This window comes from Oncorhynchus kisutch, linkage group LG11 (genome assembly GCF_002021735.2).
Source record: "Oncorhynchus kisutch isolate 150728-3 linkage group LG11, Okis_V2, whole genome shotgun sequence".
Classification (NCBI taxonomy): domain Eukaryota; kingdom Metazoa; phylum Chordata; class Actinopteri; order Salmoniformes; family Salmonidae; genus Oncorhynchus; species Oncorhynchus kisutch.
Genome location: NC_034184.2, coordinates 29,199,534 through 29,218,153, shown reverse-complemented (window position 1 = coordinate 29,218,153; position 18,620 = coordinate 29,199,534). Strand labels below are relative to the sequence as shown.

The window sequence follows — 18,620 nt, the reverse complement described above, 5'->3', positions numbered from 1 at the left end:
GTCGACATCACCTAGTTCTAGCCTATTAGCTACATGTCTATGAAAAAAGCTAACCCCATGGACCGATTACCTTTAAATCACGGCGTGCTTTACTTAGACATATTCTAAGTAAAGCAGATGTGATCTTCCTGATGTGGTCGTTTGGGGAATAAAGTAAGTGAGTTCATTATAGGCAAAGCTGAGAATCATTTGGAACAGACAGTGAATCTGAATGTAGGACTGTTCCCTTTACTCATAGCCCTGTGGGACTCAATGGCTTCACCAGCTGTGCTCTAACGTGGAAGAACAGGAGGGGCCTGGGGACTAACCAACTCTCCCTTCACCGAAAACACACACACACACTTATACACAGCCGCAAACGTACACAAACAAACACACACTGTCAAACAAACACACACTGACAAACAAACAAACAAACAAACAAACTCATGGACAGTTGTACACACACATGCTGCAAGAGCCTAACGAGGACAAGCTCAGTCTCAAGTCCCACACACACATTCTCTTTTTCCATCACTGTCAGTCATACTCTCTTACCCACATACTTTTTTGGGGGGCATCTGCATAGAGTTTGCCACCATGCCAGTCTCCCGAGAGCCACACTGGGCCAGCAGCTCAGACTAGGGGGGTTGTCCGACAGGGTAAACCCTTTCATTCAGCTCTCTCGCTCCCTGAGCAGGAGGAAGGATAGAGATGGGGAGGATAAGGGAGGAGGAGGGGTGTTTATAAGCCTGCAGAACAGGCACTTGACCTCCTTTCGCTTGGCTTCCTCCAGCTGTAGAAATACGGTGTACGGCGGGAACACACAGTCCCAGAGACTAGTGCTTCTGACAGGATGCTGTCTGATATAAAGGAGCAGAAAGACATCAGATGCACCAAGTAACACAAAAACAAACATAACCTATAACAAGAAAACACACTCACACTGATCAACTAACCTCTCTGTGTGTGTGTGTGTGTGTGTGTGTGTGTGTGTGTGTCTGTCCATGATCCATAACACCATCAACGCAGAAAAGTCCTGAATTTCCAGAAATCACAAAGGAGCATTAAAAATGCTTCAAAGTAACCCTCTATAATCATCTAGTATAATCCCCTGTATCAATTTAGCATAATAATTGGCATAGTAAACAAACACATAAGAAGGAAATAAACCTAGAGGATCATTGGCCTTGAAAACAACAACTTTGTGCAGTCAGTTTGTGTTTGTCTGTAATGACCTACACAACCCACTTTCCCCAGCGAGTATTGATCCAGCTAAAAGAAGTGTTGACAAAAGAGGAATGTGCATATCAAATTAAAGCATTTTTCAACAGCTTGAAACTTCATCTAGTCTACCGGTGCAAAATATGATCTGGACCAGCTGACAACACCAAACAGCATCCTGTAGACTCATATGTTTTCTTCTGAAAGGCTACGGAACAGCTCACCACTTTAGGATAAGTCACACACACACACACACACACACACACACACAAACACACACACACACACACACACACAAAATGCGTTTTGAGGAAGAGGTGAGCAGAGGACGCAAAGAATCAAGGAAATACAATTTAGATTCCCCTCTGGAAACGTCCCAACACCACCTTTTAAGGTACCATTATCGGATACTTGCCGTGCGCTGCTTGGCGACATCCAAAAATCACACAAATGCCTACTTTGTAGTCCTACAGACTGTCCCTACCTCTGACACAGTGGAAATCATAATTACCACAGAGCAGGTGACAAAGGTTTTTAAACAGCTGAACCCAAGGAAGGCCTCAGGGCCAGATAATGTGAGCCCATTCCTCCTCAAGACTGCTGAGGAGCTTGGCCCAGTCTGGCAATCCATCTTCCAGTTATCCCTCGACTCACACACACACACACAGACCTGGAAAACATTTCACATCATCCCCATCCCAAAAAAGCCATGCCCCATGGAGCATAATGACTACTGACCAGTGGCCCTGACCTCAGTGCTCATCAAATCTCCAGAGAGAATAGTGGTTCGGTACCTAAAACTCTCTGTGGATAGGAATGTGGACACCTACCAGTTTGCCTATAGAAACGGGTGCAGTACAGAGGAGGCAGTGACCACCCTCACACCTGATCCAGAAACACCATGACCAACCAAAAACCTACACCAGAGCACTCTTTATAGATTCATCTGCCTTTAACACCATACAACCACGCCTTCTCCTAACCAAAATGAAAGACCTGGATATTAACCCACACCTCATTCACTTCTATCACTAATTTCTCAGTGACGGAACTCAGTTGGTCAAGGTAAACAACACTCTCTCCCCCTCCTGTGGTCACCAGCTGCGGGGGCCCGCAAGGTTGTGTGAGCTCACCCGTCCTCTTCATTCTGAACACCAACGATTGCACAAGTCAAAATACCAAGCATCACATAACTAAGTTCTCAGATGACACCGTCCTGCTGGCCTTAATGGGTGGCAACAGCAACCTCCCTCTGTACCTAGCCAGTGTAAACAGCCTGGTGTGACACAAATTCTCTGGTCCTGAATTTAAAAAAAGAAAAACAGGTCGTCATCTTTGACCCCACATCAGTGGCTGACCAGAACCATGTCATAATTCACAGTGAACAGATCCAGCAGGTCGACTCATATAAATATCTGGGAGAGTCCATGTGGACTGTGTGCTAAGGTGCAACAACGCAAGTACTTTATTTGTAGGCTGGGGTCTTTCGGGATAGGCTCAGAACTTCTAAACTTGTCCGTGTATTGTATCCGATACACGGACATGTTCTGGCCTGGTTTAGATCTTATCTGTCGGAAAGATATCAGTTTGTCTCTGTGAATGGTTTGTCCTCTGACAAATCAACTGTAAATTTCGGTGTTCCTCAAGGTTCCGTTTTAGGACCACTATTGTTTTCACTATATATTTTACCTCTTGGGGATGTCATTCAAAAACATAATGTTAACTTTCACTGCTATGCGGATGACACACAGCTGTACATTTCAATGAAACATGGTGAAGCCCCAAAATTGCCCTCGCTAGAAGCATGTGTTTCAGACATAAGGAAGTGGATGGCTGCATACTTTCTACTTTTAAACTCGGACAAAACAGAGATGCTTGTTCTAGGTCCCAAGAAACAAAGAGATCTTCTGTTGAATCTGACAATTAATCTTAATCGTTGTACAGTCGTCTCAAATAAAACTGTGAAGGACCTCGGCGTTACTCTGGACCCTGATCTCTCTTTTGAAGAACATATCAAGACCATTTCAAGGACAGCTTTTTTCCATCTACGTAACATTGCAAAAATCAGAAACGTTCTGTCCAAAAATGATGCAGAAAAATGTATCCATGCTTTTGTCACTTCTAGGTTAGACTACTGCAACGCTCTACTTTCCGGCTACCCGGATAAAGCACTAAATAAACTTCAGTTAGTGCTAAATACAGCTGCTAGAATCCTGACTAGACCAAAAAATGTGATCATATTACTCCAGTGCTAGCCTCCCTACACTGGCTTCCTGTCAAGGCAAGGGCTGATTTCAAGGTTTTACTGCTAACCTACAAAGCATTACATGGGCATGCTCCTACCCATCTCTCTGATTTGGTCCTGACGCAGGCCTCCTAATTGTCCCTAGAATTTCTAAGCAAACAGCTGGAGGCAGTGCTTTCTCCTATAGAGCAGAAAAGAGGGATGCAGTTTAATGCATGATTAATATAATTCACCAATATATTTCTTGATAGCAATATTTTTGGGACTATCAGATTGTAAATCACAGTTGGCCTGGTACATGTTTGTTGCCTCCATTCGGGATGTACGGTTTCACTTTCAATGACTTGGAATGTCAATACAATCAAACTACCAAGGGCAATGATCACCAGTCAGTCATAACGTGGCTAGCGTATCTATTTATGTAGCAAGCTAAAAACACGGAGCCTAACGTTAGCTAGATAGCAAGCTGCTAGGAGAACGTCATGTCATGGAAGGAGTAATTAAGTGACTTTTTCCCCCTCATATTGTTTCTTATCGGTGGCTATTCAAAGCTACAAAGGCAGGGGTAATTTGGGTATCTAGCAAGAAGTTGAACAACTGTTATCCAGTTAGCATCTCTTTCGTTTGCAAATTCACTCTGGCTATCTACCCCAATTTCAGAGCACAGAATAACTAATGAATTGACGTAAGCGCAAAACCAAACCAGAAACCGTGGATTGATGGCAGCATTCGCGTGAAACTGAAAGCGCGAACCACTGCTTTTAAATCAGGGCAAGGTGACCGGAAACATGACCGAATACAAACAGTGTAGCTATTCCCTCCGCAAGGCAATCAAACAAGCTAAGCGTCAGTATAGAGACAAAGTAGAATCTCAATTCAACGGCTCAGACACAAGAGGTATGTGGCAGGGTCTACAGTCAATCACGGATTACAAAAAGAAAACCAGCCCCGTCGCGGACCAGGATGTCTTGCTCCCAGGCAGACTAAATAACTTTTTTGCCCGCTTTGAGGACAATACAGTGCCACTGACACGGCCCGCAACCAAAAAATGCGGACTCTCCTTCACTGCAGCCGTCGCGAGGAAAACATTTAAACATGTTAACCCTCACAAGGCTGCAGGCCCAGACGGCATCCCCAGCCGCGCCCTCAGAGCATGCGCAGACCAGCTGGCTGGTGTGCTTACGGACATATTCAATCAATCCCTATCCCAGTCTGCTGTTCCCTCATGCTTCAAGAGGGCCACCATTGTTCCTGTTCCCAAGAAAGCTAAGGAAACGGAGCTAAACGACTACCGCCCCGTAGCACTCACTTCCGTCATCATGAAGTGCTTTGAGAGACTAGTCAAGGACCATATCACCTCCACCCTACCTGACACCCTAGACCCACTCCAATTTGCTTACCGCCCAAATAGGTCCACAGACGATGCAATCTCAACCACACTGCCCTAACCCATCTGGACAAGAGGAATACCTATGTGAGAATGCTGTTCATCGACTACAGCTCGGCATTTAACACCATAGTACCCTCCAAGTTCGTCATCAAGTTCGAGACCCTGGGTCTCGACCCCGCCCTGTGCAACTGGGTACTGAACTTCCTGACGGGCCGCCCCCAGGTGGTGAGGGTAGGCAACAACATCTCCACCCCGCTGATCCTCAACACTGGGGCCCCACAAGGGTGCGTTCTGAGACCTCTCCTGTACTCCCTGTTCACCCACGACTGCGTAGCCACGCACGCCTCCAACTCAATCATCAAGTTTGCGGATGACACAACAGTGGTAGGCTTGATTACCAACAATGACGAGACGGCCTACAGGGAGGAGGTGAGGGCCCTCGGAGTGTGATGTCAGAAAAATAACCTCACACTCAACGTCAACAAAACTAAGGAGATGATTGTGGACTTCAGGAAACAGCAGAGGGAACACCCCCCCTATCCACATCGATGGAACAGTAGTGGAGAGGGTAGTAAGTTTTAAGTTCCTCGGCGTACACATCACAGACAAACTGAATTGGTCCACCCACACAGACAGCATCGTGAAGAAGGCGCAGCAGCGCCTCTTCAACCTCAGGAGGCTGAAGAAATTCGGCTTGTCACCAAAAGCACTCACAAACTTCTACAGATGCACAATCGAGAGCATCCTGGCGGGCTGTATCACCGCCTGGTACGGCATCTGCTCCGCCCACAACCGTAAGAATCTCCAGAGGGTAGTGAGGTCTGCACAACGCATCACCGGGGACAAACTACCTGCCCTCCAGGACACCTACACCACCCGATGTCACAGGAAGGCCATAAAGATCATCAAGGACAACAACCACCCGAGCCACTGCCTGTTCACCCCGCTATCATCCAGAAGGCGAGGTCTGTACAGGTGCATCAAAGCTGGGACCGAGAGACTGGAAAAACAGCTTCTATCTCAAGGCCATCAGACTGTTAAACAGCCACCACTAACATTGAGTGGCTGCTGCCAACACACGGACTCAACTCCAGCCACTTTAATAATGGGAATTGATGGGAAATGTAAATATATCACTAGCCACTTTAAACAATGCTACCTAATATAATGTTTACATACCCTACATTATTCATCTCATATGTATACGTATATACTGTACTCTATATCATCTACTGCATCCTTATGTAATACATGTATCACTAGCCACTTTAACTATGCCACTTTGTTTACATACTCATCTCATATGTATATACTGCACTCGATACCATCTACTGTATCTTGCCTATGCCGCTCTGTACCATCACTCATTCATATATCTTTATGTACATATTCTTTATCCCCTTACACTTGTGTCTATAAGGTAGTAGTTTTGGAATTGTTAGCTAGATTACTTGTTGGTTATTACTGCAGTCGGAACTAGAAGCACAAGCATTTCGCTACACTCGCATCTGCTAACCATGTGTATGTGACAAATAAATTTGATTTGATTTGAAACCAGCTCAATCTGACCGTTGTCAGTAAACGTAGGCAGAAAAAGAAAGTTAGTCATGAACACTCTAGATAACATGTAAACAGCCTCACCAGATCTGTCAGGGTGAGTAAAATGGTCAGTGAGGTATTCTCTCATTTGTTTCTGGAAGTAGCTAGCTAGGCAAAATTAGCCAGATAGCTTGCGTGCTTGGTTGGGACAAGCATGCATTGGCAGGCAAGCTGCAGAAGGACAAATAAGCTACAATTCCCCATCGTTTATCAGTTCAATTTTGACATTCAACAAACTCAAAAAGTTTGAGGGGTTATCTAAATGTTCCTTTGTTAGATTTTTGCTCATCTTGCTGTGGCAAGCATTAGTTGTTGATATTGTTGATGCATAACTGAGGGAGAGATAGCCTACCTTTTCATGGTTGTTTGATCAACAGGAACGTAATGTTCCCAAATGTAAGAGGACTACTGTGGTACTTACATACAGTTGAAGTCGGAAGTTTACATACACCTTCTACAAATACATTTACGCTCAGTTTTTTTACAATTCCTGACATTTAATCCAAGTAAAAATTCCCTTTCTTATGTCAGTTAGGATCACCACTTTATTTGAAGAGAATAACAGCAGAGATAATTATTTATTTCAGCTTTTATTTCTTTCATCACATTCCCAGTGGGTCAGAAGTTTACATACACTCAATTAGTATTTGGTAGAATTGCCTTTAAATTGGGTCAAACGTTTCAGGGTGCCTTCCACAAGCTTCCCACAATAAGTTGGGTGAATTTTGGCCCATTCCTTCTGACAGAGCTGTTTTTTTTGCACTTTTCGCACCAACGTACGTTCATCTCTAGGAGACAGAACGCGTCTCCTTCCTGAGCGGTATGACGGCTGATATCTTTTGATTTTCCCATGATGTCAAGCAAAGAGGCACTGAGTTTGAAGGTAGGCCTTGAAATACATCCACAGGTACACCCCCAATTGACTCAAATGATGTCAATTAGCCTATCAAAAGCCATGACATAATTCTCTGGAATTTTCCAAGCTGTTTAAAGGCACAGTCAACTTCTGACCAACTGGAATTGTGCTACAATAAATGGTGAATTTATTAAATGGTGAACTATAGATTTATAACAAGAAATTGGTGGTGGTTGAAAAACGAGTTTTAATGACTCCAACATAAGTGTATGTAAACTTACGACAAACTGTATTTTCAGAAATCCATTCAGGTTTTTTTTGTTGGCTGTTTGCAAATGCGTTCTTATGATTTAAAGTCACACTGTTGCAACTGCCTGTAAACACACAGTCCAGTTCAAAGTGAATGATGGTAGGCCCGTGTGGCAAAAGGCATATTTGCATAAAGGCCTACTGTAGCTCTGATTGACTATAGCGCACTGGTCTGCGTAGACTCCGGTCCTGGACAAGACAGATGTTTTTATTAGGTTTTATTTCCTGCAGTGTCTATTATTTGTGCAAATGCACGGCCCCTTTACCACTCTATATTGTCATAGAATTGAAACAAAATGCCTTAGTATACGTAATTCACAAACATTCTAAGAATGTATGAAAAGGTGAAAATGACTATATCTAAGTGCTCACTTGAGTTGTTGTTGAGTTTATTTTTATTTTTACAGGGACAGTGCACATTAATCAACATTTCAGTAAAAGTGCCAGTTTTAGCCAACCGGCTAATTTTCAACCGCAGTCCCTGGGCAGGTTATTAAAAACAATTACAATATAGACAATAGCAACATAGAACAAGCAAGACATAGCAACATATGACAAGCAAGACATAGCATACAGACAGAGCAACATAGGACAAGCAAGACGTAGCATACAGACAGAGCAGCATAAAACAAAAAGCAGCAAGACAAAATTCATAAAAGCAACAAAGTGTTTCCACACCTCACAAGCTACAGACAACAGACAACATGGAGAGTGGCAACACACAGCTAGGGACCATGTTCACAAATCTGATTGACCTTTAGCCATGTCTTCAAGCATTTTGTGAAAGTGTGATATGTGGTGCAGTTGTGTGTGTCTGATGGCAGTGTATTCCAGACATGGGAAGCTCTCACAGAGAATGCAGATTTACTAAAGGTGCTTTTCCTTAGGGGAACTATACAGTCACCTCTCATGGCAGACCTTGTGGATCTGCTGCCATCTGTCTGGGTTTTCTGTTTAACAAAAATATTGAGTGGAGGGGGAGCCAGGCCATTGAGGATCTTGAATACAAGACATGCGTCGGTGTATTGCACAAGATTTTCCCAACTCAAGAGCTCATGCTTTCTAAGGATGTGACAATGATGATGGCTATTGGGCTTCCTATCAAGCACTTTGAGAGCCTGTTTGTAGACAGACTGAATAGGTTTTAATGTTGTACAGCAAGCTTGGGCCCAACTAGTCAAGCAGTATGTTAAGTGGGGGAGTATCATAGATTTGAAGTACAGTTTTGCTACCTCTGTAGTCAAACAATTTCGTATAAATCGGAAATTAGCTAGGTTGAATTTGGTTATTTGAATTACCTTTTTCACATGCTTTTTAAAAGAGAGGTACTGACTGCCATATTCTTCCTGGGGGTGTATATGAACACATTCAAATAAGATTTCATGTTGCTAAAATGCTGTCAGTTCCACTTTAAGCGGTCATTATTGTTGTGTATGTTTGATGCTATGTCGGGTCTTTCATCTATCACAGTGGATTTCCTTGTATGTTAAGCAGATTTCTGTGAAAATCAGACAAAGAAAAATCTAATCTAATACTTTGCTATCGAATGGGAACATTTTCAGCTGAAGAAATGGTTGTGGTAATATGCACATCCATCAAGAAACTTAGGTGCTGGGCTAATGGTACATACATGAAAAGAACAAAGGCCTACACACTGTTTGATGGCAAATATTTTCCCCATTTAATCTCGTTTTATTCCAGAAGATCTTTGGTCGGGTCAAAACATGTACAAATATTTCTGGTAGCTACCTTACAAAAGTCAAAAAAAAAAGCATATATCATTCTTCCAGAATTGGTAACAATTCAGTAAATTACAAGCTAATATCTTCCCACAATTTTTCATAGCTTTTAGGCTAGCTGCTGAGGATAATGTACATATATCAGCAAAAGTAGCCTCCTAAGAGATCAAGCGCTCTTTTTTTCAGATGAGAAACAAACTGAATTGGTTGCAGTGCAATGTCTTCCTTTCGAATTTTCAAGACTTCTTGGTAATGTCATATGCCACCTTTTCAATTTATGGTGTTCTCGATTCATCCAGACACTCGATATACAAAAAAGTGACCTAAATAAGTAAGTAGCCTCACCCGAGCCAGAACAGCACATAGGCTCCTGCCCATCTCCTGTTTCTGTAATGTGAGGCAGCTGGAGAGGGCACTAGTTTATTGCAGGACCTAGATGTATTCTATTCACCATACATGGTAAGCCAAGCAATAGCCTGCAATGTCACTGTTAATTATGTGTTCTCTTCCAAGTAACGTTGTGAACAACCGCTTTATGAAATGTACTTTAAGTATACCTAAAAGTCAGAGAGGGTGTCACTGAATTGGAAAAATGAGATAAAATGATCTTAGTTAATCATTATCTCACTTAACGACAAACCCTGAGCTTTAACTTTACAGATCAGTGAAGGCCTCGTCACCCTCGGGTTTGCATCAAACTCTGTGGAGTGAACATTGATTCTAGCCAATCTACAAGGAATTTGTAATGGAAGCACAGATCCTGCTCAAGTTTACAACAGGAGATCTCTTCAGTAAGCCGCTGTCTCACAACCAAGCAGCTACATTCACAGCTAAGACCAGTCACAGTGATGAAGCTCAGTGCTGCTGATGGGGACTTCAGGCTTGTTCTCAGACCAGGCTAACAGCCCTTCCTCGCTCTTCCTCTCCCTGTGACTATATGGCCGCTGATAGGATAAATTATGGCCCGATTATGCAAACACCGCATTCTGTGGTTCCCTGCTGCATGGCCTTGGTGCATTATCGTATAAAACGCAATTAGAGATTCTCGTAATCACACCATCCCTCAGGTCATGATTATTACACTCTCCTGGAATAATTAAAGTCCACCCAAGGCACCAGAGGCAGTACAGCACAAGTATGACAATCGTACATCTCCTTTGTAGCAGCAGCTGAGGTAGTGTAGCTTTGCTGTAATGGTGGCATTGTTTACTATGAAGTGGGAGGGATGGAAAGAGAGGACAGGAGGGGAAGGGAATCTAATGAACCAGAAACCAAACGCGCAGAGCGCCACATCAGGGTCTTTATGCAATGACTGGAAAACATCTTGAGATGTGGAAGAAAGCTACACTGAACAAAAATAAAAATGCAACAATTTTAAAGATTTTACTGAGTTACAGGTCATAAAAGGAAAATCTGTCAATTGAAATAAATGAATTAGGCCCTAATCTATGGATTTCACATGACTGGGCTTACAAATATGCATATGTTGGTCACAGATTTTTTTTTAAAGGTAGGGGTGGGGATAGGGCTGTGGCGGTCACAAAATGTTGTCGGTCGGTGATTGTCAAGCATATAACTGTCAGTCTCACGGTAATTGACCGTCAATAAACAAACACATTTAGCATCTCCTGGCTTCCACATATACTGTAACCTAAAGGCCATTTTAAAAAGTCTAATAAATCCATGTAATACAGCCTACACCTTCACAATAAATCCATAATTTATTTTAGACAGGTCTAAAGAAACATGATATGAAGAAAATGAATGGCATACTCTGAGTTGTCCTTATGTTAGGTCCTGATGTGGCTATGCCAAATAGCTGTGGGCTACACTAGTTCATTTAGCAGACAAGATTTGCTTAGAATTCCATTGCATTATTTTATAGTATGAAGAATACAATTGAACAAAGCTGAATAAAAAATATAAAAAATTCTCAAAACAATTTGAGGGAGTCCACACATGCAGCTATTCTTTGTTGAGCGGTTTACAAAGAAATAGGTACTCCTACATGCTTAATTTAGAGTTATTAATGTGACTTTAGTTGTTCTACAAACGTCGGGCTATATGTTTAGATTTTTAATACATTGTAAGGCTACATGGTGAGACTAATGATGATTTGAAAAAAGTTGCTTGAAAAGGCATGATTTCTGCTTAGTTTTTTTGCGCAGGCCGTACACACTCCAATAGTCTGTCATTCACAATTTGACCAGCACTTGATAATTACTTGAACGTCACAGCCGCATCCCCTTTGTGGCAATAATGCACCCTAAAAAAAATCCATGCCTTTTGAGGCCCGGAGTGCCCTTCTCCCTGAGTGTGCTGCACAATCCGAAGCTTCTCCCACTCAACCTATTCTATTCTGTGTGAGAAATAAATATTCCAAACAGTCTGGGAAAGTTGTGGGATGCGATAGATCCCAAATTACTACAACCATCAGCATAAAAAAAAAAAATGTTATGCAATGTGGCTGACGCAACAGAACATGTAGCTTAAAATGTTGATTAACTATGAGGTTATTTCTTCACATAAGCACAGAAATGAGCACATGGTAGTAGGTTATAAGCAAGAATGTTCCATTAGCAGAAAACACCATTATCAAAAGTGACCACAAATGCAATTATGCATGTGATGCTTTTATTATAAAGGTACATTTTTAATAGTGAAAATGATCTTCCCCAAACTTCAAACTCACGTGCTGCTTATACATGCCAGTTAGACACTACACCCCTTGTAAAGCAGATGAATGTGCTTTAATTTAAGAAGTTACACAAACCTTATTAAAACATATAGGCCTAAGCTTCATGAGGTGTGCAACTATGAGTTGAACAAGTTGCCAAAAGAAAGGCAGTGTTTCTTATGCTGGGCATCATTCACAAGTGATAGAGTAAAATTGGCACCCATCAGACTATTCTTAATTTAATATTGTCTTTACATATACTAAATAATATGTGTGACATTTGTTTAGAATGAACCATTATCATGCACCTGAAAAAAATACATGTCATCTATGCACTTAAATAGCGAATTGAGGACGATTTTCCCGGGGATTTGTTTTCATGCCAGCAAGGTAGGCTATACTCCTGTTGTAAATATAATCAATGTGCTTAATATGGTAGGCCTAGCCTATAGAAACCCAATGGAATCCTCTTTCTATTAGCGGCAATTGGATAGCCTATAGAAATTTTGCGCAACATGAGCTCTCATGAAGTGTTTGTTTGATTAGATTTTCTATTACATTTGCATTGATGTCAGAGTGATTAGAGGGACAATAAACTGCTGAGTACCAGGCAGTTAGCAAGTTTGGTAGACTACTAATGACCATCAGCAGCATCAGAGATTGGAGACGCCTAATTACCGTGACTAAATGGTCATGTGGAATTTGACTGCCTCCATGACTTGTGATGGTAGGTGTGGCGGTAATATGGTCACCGCAACAATCCTAGGTGTGGATCAGAAAAACAGTGAGTATCTGGTGTGACCACCATTTGCCTCATGCAGTGCGACATCTCATTCGCATAGAGTTGATCAGGCTGTTGATTGTGGCCTGTGGAATGTTGTCCCACTCCTCTTCAATGGTTGTGCGAAGTTGCTGGATATTGGCGGGAACTGGAACACGCTGTGATACACGTCGATCCAGAGCATCGCTAACATGCTCATCGGGTAACATGTCTGGTAAGTATGCAGGGCATGGAAGAGCTAGAAAATGTTGTGTACAGATCCTTGCGACATGGGGTCGTGCATGAGCATGCTGAAACATGAGGTGATGGCGGCGGATGAATGGCACGACAATGGGCCTCAGGATCTTGTCATGGTATCTCTGTGCATTCAAATTGCCAAAGAAAAAAGCAATTGTGTTCTTTGTCCGTAGCTTATGCCTGCCAATTCCATATCCCCATCTCCACCATGGAGCACTCTGATCACAACGCTGACATCAGCAAACCGCTAGCCCACACATCTGCCCGGTACAGTTGAAAATGCGATTCATCTGTGAAGAGCACACTTCTAAAGCGTGCCAGTAGCCATCGAAGGTGAGCATTTGCCCACTGAAGTCGGTTGCGATGTTGCACAGCAGTCAGGTCAAGACCCTGGTGAGGACGACGAGCACACTGATGAGCTTCTCTGAGAAGTGGCCTTTTGTCCCCAGCACAAGGTGCACCTGTGTAATGATCATGCTGTTTAATCAGCTTCTTGATATGCCACACTTGTCATATGGATGGTTTATCTTGGCAAAAGATAAAAGCTCACCAACAGGGACGTAAACACATTTGTGCTTAACATTTAGAGAAATAATATTTTTGTGCTGGAATCTTTAATTCAGCTCATGAAACCAACACATGAAAAATGATGTAACCTCAGATCCTCAAAAGGTTATATAGCTGCACTATCGAGAAGATCCTGACTGGTTGCATCACAGCCTGGTATGGCAACAGCCTCCGACCGCAAGGCACTACAGAAGGTAGTGCGTACAGCCCAGTACATCACTGGGGCCAAGCTTCCTGCCATCCAGGACCTCTATACCAGGCTAACAATTGTCAAATACTCCAGCCACCCTAGACTTGGAGCGCCAAGTCTAGGTCCAAAAGGCTTCTTAACAGCTTCTACCCCCTAGCCATAAGATTCCTGAACAGCTAATCCTGAACAGCTAATCAAATGGCTACCCAGACTATGCCCCCTTTACGCTGCTGCTACTCTATGGTTATCATCTATGCATAGTCACTTTAACTCTACCTAAGGGGGCCATATTACCTCATTTACCACGACTAGCCTGTGCCCCAGCACATTGTACCGGTACCCCCTGTATATAGCCTCGCTACTCTTACTTCATTGCTGCTCTTAAACTATCTTGAATTTAAAAAATTTTACTTAACTTGAATGAGGGATCCTGTTTTCTGCATCATTACATCTGGATGATTTTCTTTTTAGGCACACTGGTCCTCCCAAATTAATAGCCGCAGAGCAAAATATTTAGGAGCATATGCGGCCAAAATGGTCGCACTTTAGAGCCCTGAACACACCATCACAATAACACTGCGACACCAGCAGAGATCTAATCTGCGTGGAGGTGGGAGGTCAGAACATAGTAGATTAATTACTATTCCTATGGGTCAGCAGGACTCTATAATATGGGATCTCTCCCCCTCTGGATACGTGACATCATGAGTGGATCTAGGAAGCTGGAGAATAATCACTATAATGGTGGGAACTGCAAGTGCCCTTGGTGAAGAACTTAAGGGAGAACAGAATTATGTCTGAGCACAGTATCAGAACAATGTCAGTACATAGTGTTCTCACTGATGTACTCGACTACGTAGTATCCAAAGCTGTAGTCCATAGATGTCCTTGTTTACTCATTGGGCCCTCTAACCTCTAGGCTAACTCTGCCTGGCTGGCTGTGTGGAACACTGTGTCATGTAGATGAGTACTCACCCATACTGTTGGTGGAGCTGCACCACATCAGCAGGCAGCCAGTACAAAGAACATTCAGCATCCCGAACACCAGGATTCTCCATGACTAAAACACAAACAGAACATTAACCAGAGCTTTCTAAACCAATGAATTCATTTAGATCTATAGGATTGCTTGGAGTGGTGTATTAATAGCTAATGCAGGTGGATGATTTGTTATGGCATTGCCTAACATATCTGTCAGTTAGGCTAATCTAATAATATTGTATTGTTAATTTGCCAATTCAGGGAATGCTTTGTTGCAGACAAACCACGTACAAAATGGAAAGCAAAAATGTGAGGACGGTACAAACTCAAGGCTATCCACCACGTCTTTGACTGTCACTTTGTGTCAGTGGCTGTCCTTGGAGTGCTGTGAAATCTACAATTACTGCAGTGCACCGTGTTATGACAGGACTAGGGCGTCTTGTGACAGCTGTGGCCAGGGATAGAGATGGGAGCTGAAGTGTGTGTGTGTGTGGGCCTGTTGCAGCTTCAGGGCCCTGTAGATCGCTTTGCCTGTGTCAGTGTGCAAACAGAGCAACGAAATGCTGCCCAACACATACAATCCCCCCCCCCAAACACACACACACACACTTTCTGGGAAAGCAGGAAACAACGAGATGTCACTGCCACCCTCTGGGTGAAGGAGATATTGCAAGTAAACATGTCGGCACATCTTTTTCCTGAGGGTTGTTCTTTAGACATCACATATCTAGGTTAGATCTTACATTGGAGTGACACTCGCAAACACCTTCAGGAACATCAGCCTCCCTGAGTAACAGAATACTGTCGCTGATATATCATCTGTAGATAATATGCCTACGTCATGTACTTCATCATCAGCTTTAATCCAGACAAATATAGGGCTACTCAGCAGCACAGAAGGAGAGAAGAGTTTTACTGCCAGGTCAACAGCAGCATCCGTCTGGAAGACTCCCACTACCTAGTGCATGGATGGAGCAGACACCCAGTGTCAAGCCACAGTAAGCCTAACCTAAATAATCACACATCATCACACCCTTATGAAGAAAGACACCACTCTCCACTTTCTCCGCCAAAGGAACATTCTTTTTGGGAAACTTAGTCTCCTCTCCATGCATGTGAAGTGAACTCCGTTGACTCTACCCCGATCAGTCTCTCTGGTTCTATAGAATCTAACCCAGTCTCTTCCATACGGCTTCTAGGGAGAGCAGTCTCCACAAATCAAATCAAGTTTTATTTGTCACCAACGCCGAACAGGTGTAGGTAAACCTTAGTGAAATGCTTACTTACAAGCCCTTAACCAACAATGCAGTTAAGAAAAAAAATAGGTGTTATGAAAGTATTAACTAAATAAACTGAAGTAAACAAGTGAATAAATCAAAATAAAACAATTTAAGAAAATAGAAAAATAACAAATAATTAAAGAGCAATAATAAAATAACAGTAGCAAAGCTATATACGGGGGGGGTACCGGTACAGAGTCAATGTGCAGGGACAGGTTAGTTGAGGTAATATGTATATGTAGGTAGAGGTAAAGTGACTATGCATAGATAATAAACAGAGAGTAGCAGCAGCGTAAAAACGCAAATAGTCCGGGTAGCCATTTGGTTAGAAGTTCAGGAGTCTTATGGCTTGGGGGTAGAAGCTGTTAAGAAGCCTTTTGGACCTAGACTTGGCACTCTGGTACCGCTTTCCGTGCGGTAGCAGAGAGAACAGTCTATGACTAGGGTGGCTGGAGTCTTTGACAATTTTTAGGGCCTTCCTCTGACACGGCCTGGTATAGAGCTCCTGGATGGCAGGAAGCTTGGTGTACTGGACCGTACGCACTACCCTCTGTAGTGCCTTGCAGTCGGAGGCCGAGCAGTTGCCATACAAGGCGGTGCTGCAACCAGTCAGGATTAGAGGTCGACCAATTATGATTTTTCAACACCAATACAGATACCGATTATTGGAGGTCCAAAGAAGCCGATGCCGATTAATCGGCAGATTTTTATTAATTTATTTGTAATAATGACAATTACAACAATACTGAATGAACACTTATTTTAACTTAATATAATACATCAATAAAATCAATTTAGACTCAAATAAATAATGAAACATGTTCAATTTGGTTTAAATAATGCAAAAACAAAGTGTTGGAGAAGAAAGTTAAAGTGCAATATGTGCCATGTAAGAAAGCTTGCTCAGAACATGAGAACATATGAAAGCTGGTGGTTCCTTTTAACATGAGTCTTCAATATTCCCAGGTAAGAAGTATTAGCTTGTTGTTATTATAGGAATTATAGGACTATTTCTCTCTATACCATTTGTATTTCTTTAACCTTTGACTATTGGATGTTCTTATAGGCACTTTAGTATTGCCAGTGTAACAGTATAGCTTCCGTCCCTCTCCTCGACCCTACCTGGGCTCGAACCAGGAAAACATCGACAACAGCCACCCTCGAAGCAGCGTTACCCATGCAGAGCAAGGGGAACAACTACTCCAAGTCTCAGAGCGAGTGATGTTTGAAACGCTATTAGCGCGCACCCCATTAACTAGCTAGCCATTTCACTTCGGTTACACCAGCCTAATCTCGGGAGTTGATAGGCTTGAAGTCATAAACAGCGCAATGCTTGACGCACAATGACGAGCTGCTGGCAAAACACACAAAAGTACTGTTTGAATGAATGCTTACGAGCCTGCTGCTGCCTACCACCGCTCAGTCAGATATTTGTATGCTTGTATGCTCAGTCAGATTATATGCAACGCAGGACATGCTAGATAAACTAGTAATATCATCAACCATGTGTAGTTAACTAGTGATTATCATTGATTGATTGTTTTTTATAAGATATGTTTAATGCTAGCTAGCAATTTACCTTGGCTTACTGCATTCGCGTAACAGGCAGTCTCCTCGTGGAGTGCAACGAGAGGCAGGTGGTTAGAGCGTTGGACTAGTTAACTAAGTTTGCAAGATTGGATCCCCCGAGCTGACAAGGTACAAATCTGTCGTTCTGCCCCTGAACGAGGCAGTTAACCCACCGTTCCTAGGCCGCAATTGAAAATAAGAATGTGTTCTTAACTGACTTGCCTAGTTAAATAAAGATTAAATAAAAAGGTGTAAAAAATAATTAACTATAAAGGTATTAAATAATAATAGGCAAAATCGGTGTCCAAAAACACAGATTTCCGGTTGTTATGAAAACTTGAAATCGGCCCTAATTAATTGGCCATTCCGATTAAATCGGTCAACCTCTAGTCAGGATGCTCTCAATGGTGCAGCTATAGAACTTCTTGAGGATCTGAGGACACATGCCAAATCTTTTCAGTCTCCTGAGAGAGAATAGGCATTGTCGTAACCTCTTCGCAAAAGTCTTGGTGTGTTTGGACCATGACAGTTCGTTGGGGATGTGGACACCAAGGAACTTGAGGCTCTCAACCTGCTCCACTACAGCCCCACCGATGAGAATGGGGGCGTGCTCGGCCCTCCTTTTCCTGTAGTCCACAATCATCTACTTTGTCTTGACCACACTGCCAGGTCACTGACCTCCTCCCTGTAGGCTGTCGCGTCGTTGTCGGTGATCACTATTGTGTTGTTGGCAGACTTAGTGATAGTGTTGGAGTCGGGCTTGCCAGGCAGTCATGGGTAAACAGGGAGTACAGGAGGGGACTGAGTACGCAGAGGGCCACCCGCGTTGATGATCAGCATGGTAGATGTGTTGTTCCCTACCCTTACCACTTGGGGCGACCCGTCAGGAAGTCCATGATCCAGTTGCAGAGTGAGGTGTTTAGTCCCAGGGTCCTTAGCTAAGTGATGAGCTTTGTGGGCACTACGGTGTTGAACGCTGAGCTGTAGTCAACGAATA

At 42.9% G+C, this 18,620-nt stretch overlaps 1 protein-coding gene across 3 annotated transcripts in view; it reads right to left on the bottom strand.

The window, feature by feature from the left end:
• The window catches only part of LOC109899778 (zinc transporter 6), an 87,493-nt gene that overhangs the window by 51,676 nt on the left and 17,197 nt on the right, over window positions 1–18,620 (bottom strand). Inside the window, exons 1-2 of one of the 3 annotated variants that reach the window (XM_020495301.2) lie at window positions 14,769–14,836; window positions 538–671 (exon numbers count right to left, since the gene is read on the bottom strand). The exons of 1 other annotated variant lie outside the window; for it this stretch is intronic. In XM_020495301.2, coding sequence (XP_020350890.1) covers window positions 538–655 — 118 coding nt within the window. In that variant the 5' untranslated portion in view covers window positions 656–671; window positions 14,769–14,836. Of the gene's footprint in view, window positions 1–537; window positions 672–14,768; window positions 14,854–18,620 lie in introns of those variants that run through there. One more of the 3 variants, XM_031835599.1, reaches the window with a different exon arrangement.